This window comes from Arachis hypogaea, chromosome 19 (assembly GCF_003086295.3).
Source record: "Arachis hypogaea cultivar Tifrunner chromosome 19, arahy.Tifrunner.gnm2.J5K5, whole genome shotgun sequence".
Classification (NCBI taxonomy): Eukaryota; Viridiplantae; Streptophyta; class Magnoliopsida; order Fabales; family Fabaceae; genus Arachis; species Arachis hypogaea.
The window spans coordinates 12,532,711-12,543,340 of NC_092054.1; the positions used below are offsets into that span (position 1 = coordinate 12,532,711).

Genomic DNA, 10,630 nt, shown 5'->3' on the forward strand with positions numbered 1-10,630 from the left:
GACACTATGATTTATATTTATTTTGATATGTCTATTTAAAGTTGAGTAATGTTAGCATAATTTATTAGTTACAAAAGTAATGATATCTGAAACTGTATTTGAAGTTCATTTGTTAAGTGGTGACAACTATAAAGAGTAAAAACATAAGGTTTTATTTCACTCAGGATATGTAGACTTTGATTATGCTTTTCGTAAGAAAGAGCCTCCAACACCTACTAATACTAACTAGTACTCGAGCTGAGGTAGTATTATACGAATGGTGAAAAATTTAACCGTTTAAATATAATGTTCATTAAGTCTCTATCTTAGCTAGTATTCATGGTTCAATTCCTAATTACGAGAATGTCAAGGATTATATGAAGACTATTGATGAACAATTTGAGTCTTCTAGTAAGGCACTTGTAAGCACTCTAATGGAAAAACTATCATCTACGATACTTACTGGTGTAAGCAGTGTGCGTGAACATATCATGAGGTTGAGAGACATAGCAGCACCACTGAAAACTTTAGAGGTTGAGATCTCTAACTCATTTTTCGTGCATCTTATTTTAAATTCTCTTCCTATTCAATATGAACCATTTAAGATTTCTTATAACACACATAAACAAAAGTGGCTTATTAATGAATTATTGAGGATGTATGTGCAAGAGGAAGAAAAACTAGTTCAAGAACTTGGTGAAACATGCACTTTATGGTGACAAATGCGGCTAGTAAAAAGCAAACTCATAAGAAGAAAGGAAAGAGTATTGCATCCTATCCTATGAAAAAAGAAGATGCACTGTGTGTCTTTTTCATAAAAAAAAAGACATATAAAGAAAGAGTACCCAAAATTTATAGCTTGACTTGAGAAGAAAGGTACTAACCTTTATGATCTTATTCCTTCAGTATGTTTTGAATTTAATTTTGTTGAAATGTGTCATGACACTTAGTGGATTGATTTTGGTGCTGAAATTCATATTTCAAATATTATGCAGAATTTCATAAGGAAAAGAAAATCGACAGAAAATGATTTGAGCATCTATATGAGCAATCGGATGCATTCACGTTGGAAGCTGTTGGAACATTTAGACTTATATTAAATACGGTTGTATTTTATATTTGGAAAAAACTTTTTATATTCCAAATTTTTCTAAAAATTTGACTTTTTTTTTTATCTAAACTTGTAAAACAAATATTATCTATAAATTTGTATGATGATGCTGTTGGCATTATTAAAAATTCAAATATTATTGGACATAATACTTTAGTTGGTGATTTATTCAAAGTTCATTTAGCTAAAAATATTTCATCAAGTTTAATGATTGTGCATGGTAGTGTTATGAATAAAAAATCTTTCATGTTATGACACATAGGTTGGGATATATCTCTATTGGGAGAATGAAAAAATTAGTAAGTGATGAGGTTTTTGAATTTATAGATTTACTGATTTTGATACTTGTGTGGATTGCATTAAGAAAAACCAAACAAAAAAGTCTCAAAAATGTGCTAAAAGAAGTTTTGGCATATTAGAAATAATTCACAATGACATATGTAGTCCGAATATATCCTCAAGTGGTCAGAAATATTTTATCTTCTTTATTAATGATTATTCAAGATATATGTATCTCTATCTGCTTCATAATAAATAACACTTTGAATGCTTTTAAAGTTTATAAGTGCTTGTTTGTGTGCCATAAACTTGATAAAATTTGTTTTTTCAATGAAAACAAGATTTTTTTTTTATTTTTTAGCATGTTTGACAAATTTCTAGTAGTAAAAGTAAAAGCACTAGAAAAAAAAAATCTTTTTTGAGAAACGGTAATTTACATCTTTTTTTTAAAGATCCTTTTTTTAAAAAAAATGTTTTTTCATGTAATAAATAAATAAAAAAGTACTTTTATATCGTTATACCCAAACATAATTGATAGATAAAAAGATTTTTTTGCACGAAATACCCAAACATAAAATTACTTTTACTTTTTCATAAGATCTTTTAAAAAAAGATAACTCGAAGAAAGATCTTTTTTTATAAATTCACCCAAACAAACTCTAAAGCTGAAGTAGAGAAGCAATATAAAAAGCAAATTAAGATTGTGAGATCAGATAAAGGTGAAGAATTCTACAAAAGATATACTTGATATGGATATACATCTAGTCCATCTGCAAATTATCTTCAAGAGCATAGTATTGTGGTATAATATACCATGCTTGACACACTAGATCAAAATGATGTAGCTAAAAGAAGAATCAGACTTTATTGGATATGGTGAGGAGTATACTTAACAACTCCAATCTTCTTTTATTTCTGGAGTGAAACCTTTAAGACAACCGTGCATATATAAATAGAGTTTCCAACTAAGATAGTTACTAAAACGCCATTAAAACTATGAAAATGTTGAAAACCTAGTTTGAATCATATATGTATTTGAGATTGTCCTTATGAAGTTTGGTTTATAATCCACAAAAAAGGAAGTTGGATCCAAGAACGATAAGTGCCTATTTTTATATGAAAAGTCTAAGGATTATATGTTTTATTGTCCCTCTCACTCATGTAAAATAGTTAAATCTAAAAAAACAAGATTTTTAGAGTATGATGTGAAAAGTGGGAGAAATCGTTCTCTTAATTTAGTCCCCAATTCAAAGTAATAACAAAACACTCTAACTCTATCTCAATTTTGGTGGTTCAAGAATTAAAAGTTCTAAATAAAATTAAAGATTATTCACAATAGCTGGACATAAGTAGATTACTAATTTTATAAAATAACTAATAGAATAAGTGCTTGTTTTGATGTCATTAAGTTAATAAAAAAAGATTTTTTTTCAATAAAAAATATTATTTTTTTATTTTTAGCGTGTTTGATAAATTTTTAGTAGTAAAAATAAAATCACTAAAAAAATAAAAATATCTTTTTTGAAAAACTACAATTTATATCTTTTTTTTAAAAGATTTTTTTTAAAAAAATATTTTTTACGTAATAAATAAATAAAAAATACTTTTATATAATTACACAAAAATATAATTAATAAATAAAAAATTATTTTATATAAAATATTCAAACAAATAATTACTTTTATTTTTTTATAAAATCTCTTAAAAAAAAGATAACTTAAAAAATATAGATGGAACAAATAATTGTCTAGAATTTTTTAACAAACGCGAGGAACAAAATTAAAATTTAATCAAATCGATAGTGTTTTTTTTTTTTTAAATAATCATGGATGCGTGGTGAAAGTGAAACATAGTTTGGCAATTTTAAGGATGAAGTAAATGTTTTTTTTACATGAAATACCCAAATTGGTCATCCCTAAATCAGGTGAGTAAAAACTAAAAACTTGAATGAAGCTTGGTTGAGATGGATGAGGTATTAGGTTGGTAGTTACTAGCTAGGAAGGAAGAAGGAAGAAGAAGGAAGAAGGAAAGAAAGAGATTAGAAAGATGGAGGTGGAGTTGGAGCCTCGAGTGAAGGCTCTTCCGTACAAGGTGAAAGCCATGTCCAGGGAGTCACCTTCTCAGAAGGCACTTCACGTTCTCGACACCGACCTCCGCACTCACTGGTCCACCGCCACCAACACCAAGGAGTGGATTCTTCTCGAACTCGATGTCCGTACATTTCATTCTTTTCTTCCTTCCCTTTCCAGGGTTTTTATTTTTAAGTCTTCATGGATGCTTAGTCACTACTTAGTACTTAGGTTTGGATTTCTTTAAGTGTAACATCGCTCAGCTTAGTTTACCCTCTTGTTGGTTTTGTGGTTGGTAGTTTTGTTTCAAGAATGATAAATTGGTGATGAACAAGTACTTGGGTTTGGCCTTGTATTGAGGTTTTCATGCTTCAAAAATAGGAAAAAAAAAAAAATACTTGTTAGGTATAAAATTTGCCAGAATTAGTGGCAGACTATGATTTGAACTCTTTAGATTTGTTAACCCATGATTTCCTCCAACCGCAAAAGATTGCCAACTTCTTCTGGCAGGAGGAATTCTGGTCATGTAGCATGGTTTGAGCATTAATCAATTTAAAGATTGAGTGTTGTGAATAGGATGTTTCGTGTTGATACCTTTCGAATTGGTGTCAAAATGCTAGATAAATCTTTTCATGTGGGATTAAAGTTGTTGTACAAATTTATCATTGTGCATCTCTTCACATCTCTAAGTGGTATTTGTATGTTCATGTTGCAGGAGCCTTGCCTATTGTCACATATACGGATTTACAACAAGTCTGTACTTGAGTGGGAAATTGCAGTTGGATTGCGTTACAAGGTTAGTGGAAAATTCTTAGACAATGATAATTGGAAACTTACCCTCATTTGGAGAGAGATGCACTTGTGTTTGTTCAATATTTGAATTACCTATGTGACTTATGATTTAACTATGTGTTTTCCAAGATCAAAAGTGTCATTGTGTAATCCTTACTGATTATATTTGCTTGCCAGCCAGAGACGTTTCAGAAAGTTCGACCACGTTGTGAAGCACCTAGACGCGACATGATCTACCCTACAAACTATATTCCATGTCGATATGTGAGGATATCTTGTTTGCGTGGGAATCCCATTGCCATTTTCTTCGTTCAGGTATGCTTTTCTTTCTGATGTTCATCATGTGACAAATTAAATCTTATCGAATTGCTATCCACCCCCGCCTCCCTCTCCCTTGTTGCAGTTGATTTCTCTATGCCACTTTTGTTGGTAACCTAAGCTTCATATTATTATTATTATTATTATTATTTCCTTAACAAAATCAGAGATAATGGTGGAGGGACTTATGCAATTGGAAGTTTTTGTCTATTTGGAGGCGAAGTTCAATAAATGAAAAACAAGATTTACAACAAAAAACACTAAGGAATCAAAAGTTCAGGTTCTTGAGTTGGTAAAATTGAAAGTGAAGGGTAGAGGGAAAGAAATGCATTAAATAGGTGGCATTATTTATAGAGGATAGGAAAACAAGCTATGGAACTGCCTCAAAACATAATAATACCAATCCAAATATCTTCCGAAAACGCAATGTGGGAACCCTTCTCAAATGTGAGGAGAATATAGAACGGAACGACAATAAATCCTGATAAATAAATTTCAAGGCACTAATATGATTAACTTGCACATTGGTGTTCCACCCATTCAGATGCAAGCCCAGTTGACTTGATGACATTACAGTGTAGGTTGTGGAGAAAATGCCAAAGCCCTTAGTTGTCAATGCTTTGTTCGCGGACTCCAAATCAGCAAAGCCCAAGTCCCTTTGCTTTCATGGTTCACAAATACCTCCCAACTAACAAGGTGGTCTCTTCTACAACTATGTACCCTTCACAAAAGAAAGTTCTGCATAAATTTCTCCATTGTTCTGAAAAGGGAGAGAAAGTGAAACTATATGGGGATTTTAGACAGACATAAATAAATAAGAGAGATTTGGCCTCATAAAGAGCTTCTTTATTGCATATTTTTGTTCAATTTATCGAAATGCTAACATAAATGATCAAGATGTTAGATAACTTTGATTCAGTTGTTATATCGATGAAAATTATTAGGTGGTGGAAATATGTCAATGCATTATGCAGATGTTAATTGAACCTTTCCCTTCCTCTATATTTTTGAAAGAGGGTAACGCACAGTACAAGACATAATGTGTTTATATCAGGAAGATAAACTAAAATGCAAGCAGATTCACATAAAATTAACGAGGCAGAGAAGGAGCTTTAAAGTTCTACTAACTTATCTTTTTTTTTTTCAGCAATCTCTCTAGAAATCTTTATTTGTTCTTTGTTTCTAATGTATTGGGAATGCCCACTTCTTTGTTACTGTTGGTCTTTTATGACCTTGTGTACTTCCTTATTGCATATATGAAAGTACCTTATCTTTTTGGGAAAAAGAAAATGGTTCATAGAAAAGTAATGCAAAGCTCAGCTCTTGTTATACAATACATCTAGACTAAGTTTTGGACTCTTTCCTTTTTTCAAACACAAATTGTTTCTTCAGTTACTTTTTGAGCTTCTGAGGCGAATTAATGATTTATTAAGCATTTTAGGTTCGTATTCTTACACTTATTATATTATAAGTGTTTGTAAGCTTATCTCTATAGGGGACTTTCCCTCTCAGACATGTTGAGAGATTGGGAAAAAAAAAAAACTATGTTTGTAGATAAACCTTTTGTTTTGTATAGGGGAACCCTTATCCCCAATTTGTATCATCCTTCTTCTCATCTTAACGAAATGCTTTTCTATAAAAAAAAGGTTTAAATTTCAAATGATTGTCATTGGTGTTACTAAACTTGTTTTTAACAATCTATCTCTTGCAGCTGATTGGAGTTTCTGTGGTTGGTCTTGAGCCCGAGTTTCAACCAGTTGTTAATTACTTGCTACCACATATTATATCACACAAACAGGATCCTCATGACATGCATCTCCAGGTTGATTGAATTTTTGGTTCCATAAATATGGTTATTGTGTAATTTATTTTGTCTATTATTATTATTGTTATTATTATTTGTTTCTATTTCTGATGCTTCATAGTTTTGTAGTTATTGCGAGACTTGACGAGTCGGTTACTTGTATTTCTTCCACAACTAGAGGTGAAATTCGGGATTCTTCTTTCATGATTTTATCACAATTCCATTTTTTCCCTATCCTTCTTAAGTATTGATTGTGCAATGTTTATGAACTTCAGGCAGACCTTACAACCTTTCCAGATAGTCCAGAGTCTAGCCTACGCTTTATATCCATGCTTGCGGGTCCTCTTTATCCCATTCTTCATGTGGTGAATGAACGGTTAGTTTGCTTTTTCTTGTTTGTTGCCAGTGCAAGTCTTGTTTGGTACTGGTTTTATTTGTTTATAGTTCCTTGTCTTGGTTGGGTTTTCTTGACTAATGTCATATTCGAAATTTTGGAAACGAAGTGTTGTTATATGTTAGTCTTATAGAGAACCCAATGGTACAAATTGTTGTATAGCCCACCCTACCTGCTGGGAAAATGCCAGCTATTTTGCTCATTTTGGTGCTTCTGGCTTAAATTAACATGCATTCAATTTGTAAGAATTTGAATTTTGATGTGGTTTTATTGTACATACCTAATCTGTACTAATATACTCTCTATCACTTCTAAAACTGTATCTCCTGAAGTACAAATCTCAAATGCATCTGTATCCATATTGATTTTTCTGTAATTGCAGGACTTCTTCAAAGCCTTCAGGAAATATCACAGATCTTGATATCTCCAAAAGTAGTCAACCCTCGACGGCTTTAACTGTTTCCTCTAACTTTGAGGTAGCTTCTAGAATCATTTGTCTGATATCTTGTCCACTTGCCTTTATTAGCAAACTTTTGCTTTTCAATTGTATTTTTGTCTTTTTCTGCCACTATGTATGCGCTGTTCTTGGCTTTCATGGGATGAGTTTGTCTGTTTCAACTTTAAAATTCATATTCATGAATATACTGCCTGATCCCTTAATCTCACTACGATCCAGAGTTCAATATTTCTTTATTTATTTTCTTAATAAGAAAAGACATCTTCATTAGAGAAGTGAAACAATGTGTTTGGAGCATTAGATAAGATATTCTTCTTTAGGATTCAACACCAATAAACGAAGAGGAAATAGAAAAAACAGTGCCTCTTTTTTTTCCACCAAATAACAACACAGAATGTTACTTTAGTTGACATTTAATGAGATTCTCAATTTCTCATTATTTATTACAGGATCTAGTCCATTAGGTTTTCACTGTCTTTTATTTTTATCTTTGTGAAGAAGTTTCACAATCTCTTGTAACATGCTTTCTCCCAATATTTATTTTTAAATTAACAAGAACAACAGAGCCTTATCCCACTAGGTGGGGTTGGCTACACGGATCAATGATGCTATTCAGTCTTGTAAGGTATGATGTATGGTTAGATGTCTCTAGATCTTCTCATTCAAAGTCTTAGTTTTCCCTCTGCCTCTAACCTTTGGTGTATCTTCACTCTAATCTACCCTTGTTACATGCTCTGGTAGTCTTCTCTCAACATGTTCAAATCACATGAGACAGGATTCCATCATCTTTTCAACATAGGTGCCACTCTGACTTTCTCGCACGTCCTCTTTCCTTATTCTATCTATTCCTATATAGTCATTCATTCATCTAAGTATCCTCATTTCGGCCACACCAAACTTATGTTCGTGTTCTCCATTTACCATCCAACATTCTGTTCCAAACAACGTAGCTGGTCTAATGGCAGTGTGTTTTAAAGGTATTTTATTTGTAATTCAAAACACTTCTCCATTTTGACCAACCAACTTGAATCATATGGTTTTACATCATCTTTTTTCCATGGTTTTGAATAATGCAACCAAAAAAGTAATTCACCTCGACCTCAACCAAAATAATTCTTTGATTAAAATAATATTTTTTAATCCAAAAAAGAAGATAAGGAATTCTCCTTAACCAAAAGTAGAGCTTAAAAGAGAAAAACAATTGAAAACTTCATTACAAAATGGCCTCTTCAATTATATACCACATTATTTATACAGAAATCCGTGGGAAAGAAGCAGTCTCCTGCTGGACTTTTTCTTGATTATTATTATGAGATTTGGTAGTGAGTTCCTAAGGGCATTTGTTAAGGAGACAAAAGTGGAAAACTTTTGAAGTGTTTGATGTATTCAATGAATTTGAAACTTAAAACATTTCCTTTTATATAAAACATTCTACTTTTCTCAAGGATAATCATGAGCAAAACCTTTATATTATTTTCCCTCCATCTACTTATTCTTAATTATTGAGGGTTACACTTGTATGACGTTTCTCACTCCTCTACTGTTTTTTTTCAATGCAGCCTAGGAGATCACGAAGTACATCACCTCTTATCTTGTCTGCGCATCGAGCCATAGTTTTTAGGCCAGATGCAATTTTTGTGCTACTGAGGAAGGCATATAAAGATTCTGATCTTGGATTGTTTGTAGAACGGTATTAGTCATGTACTTGCCTGAATAAATTCTTGTTTTACATTGACTTGTGATTTATCCTCCTTTTTTTTTCCCTGCTCAATCCATTCCAAATGTTCATTTTCATTTTTATTTCTGGGTATATATTTTTCTTGTTTCAGGCAGCTAGAATTATGCAGAAGTTCATAAACCCTGAACCGATCAAAATGTATCTAACCCTCAAAATGATATATTATCTATTTCGGAAGAAAAATCAAAACTTGAACTGTCGAGTTCTTTCACCTTATTTGACTATTCAAGCCTCTTCGGTGAGGAGTTCCGGATGCCAGATGAGCCTTGGGATTGCAGTTATCTTAATATATTGGATATTGCAGCACTGGAAGAAGGAATCTTAAATGTTTTATTTTCTTGTGCGTCACAGGTTTGTTACAGTAAAATGATATATCATTCCTTGAGCCTATCTTTTTCTCAAATTTCTTTTTATTTTGCACACTGTTTGATACATTGTTGTTTGCAGCTGTCCTTTGCAGCAAGCTGGCAGAGAGAGCTTCAGACTTTTGGGCTGTGCTGCCACTTGTACAAGCTCTGCTTCCAGGTTGAGTGTTAATAATGAGTTGATGTTGTGGTTAAAATCAGGTTTACAGCATAATGAAGCCATTTTGGGTCATTGAAATAACGAAAACTTTTGAAATGGAATGCTACCCTAGTAAAAATGATGTGCTAATTTCCTCATCATTTTATTTCTCCTTGATAGCTCTGCGCCCATTGGTGAGCAATCCTTTTGAAATTGTTGATGAGACTTTTTCGCTATGGAAGCAGCCTATTGTACAACAGGCCTTATCCCAGGTTATGCTTAAAAAGCTTTTTTATTGGGGAATGGATCTTCTCAATTTTTTTTCAATTGAGAGAGTAAAGTGTGATCTCTAACCCTTCAATGATTTCTCTTTCATGTTTTTCTTGGTCCCACTTATAAAATTAATGGTGAGAGATCATACTTTATCCTATCAAGTGAAAAAAAAATTGAGAGGATCCATCCCTTTTATTGAATCTATTTTCTGGATGTTTTATACATGTTCTTTTTAAAATCTATTTTTGATGATTTTCTTAGACTTTGTTCTCCTGATGTGGGCCATGTATGCAGATTGTGCTACAGCAACATCAGACGCATATCGACCACTTCTTCATGCATGTGCTGGTTATCTCTCTTCATATTCACCATCTCATGTACGTCAACGCTATTTCTTAATGGTTAATTTTGTTCTTGATAATCTATATTCTGTGGTCTTCTGCTTGATTGGATCACATCTCCAGTCACTCTAGCTATGTGGATCACATCTTCTGTCATCTTGCTATTATTTTCCTCTAGTCTGGTGTAGACAGTTTATCAGAGGTTGGATTGATGTTTCTATTATTAAAAGAATAAATACATTAATAATGTTCTTATATATTGAATGAGTCGTGTATTTCTTTCCAACAGTTTAAACTTTCAGGAGAGAAGTCATCTTCTATTTTATTATTTTATTCATTTATTTTGATTATTTTGATAGTTCGTTATATCTTATACGTTGCATCTATGACCAAGTGGTCTAAAGTTTAATCCTCATTTACTATGGTTTGCTATAATTAACTATAAAGTAGATAGAATAGAAGTATTCCGTAATAAATTGTACACCTACTCTCTTCTGGGTTAGCCACTTACTTCAAATAAACTATTTTGTAGGCTAGGGCTGCATGTGTGCTGATTGATTTGTGCTCTGGT

The 10,630-nt window shown here is 32.2% G+C and overlaps 1 protein-coding gene and 1 long non-coding RNA gene across 2 annotated transcripts; both read left to right on the forward strand.

Annotated features, from left to right (window-relative positions):
- The first annotated feature begins 3,295 nt into the window (after nt 1-3,295).
- Nucleotides 3,296-8,900, forward strand: LOC112777918 (uncharacterized). Its single transcript, XM_025822298.2, has 8 exons — nt 3,296-3,580; nt 4,154-4,234; nt 4,408-4,545; nt 6,260-6,370; nt 6,482-6,532; nt 6,628-6,728; nt 7,129-7,222; nt 8,763-8,900. The coding sequence occupies exons 1-8, from the start codon at nt 3,416-3,418 to the stop codon at nt 8,898-8,900; spliced, it is 879 nt and encodes a 292-aa protein (XP_025678083.2). The 5' UTR covers nt 3,296-3,415.
- A 149-nt stretch (nt 8,901-9,049) lies between these two features.
- On the forward strand, nt 9,050-9,729 carry LOC140181871 (uncharacterized). The gene is made up of 3 exons (XR_011877499.1): nt 9,050-9,292; nt 9,402-9,466; nt 9,626-9,729. It is a non-coding gene; the product is annotated as an uncharacterized lncRNA (long non-coding RNA).
- The last annotated feature ends 901 nt before the right edge of the window (nt 9,730-10,630 follow it).

Coding starts and splice junctions, on each gene's coding strand:
- LOC112777918 (XM_025822298.2), top strand. CDS start 3,416: ATGGAGGTGGAGTTGGAGCCTCGAGTGAAGGCTCTTCCGTACAAGGTG. Junction 4,546..6,259: donor TTGCCATTTTCTTCGTTCAG/GTATGCTTTTCT, acceptor TATCTCTTGCAG/CTGATTGGAGTTTCTGTGGT. Junction 7,223..8,762: donor CTGTTTCCTCTAACTTTGAG/GTAGCTTCTAGA, acceptor TTTTCAATGCAG/CCTAGGAGATCACGAAGTAC.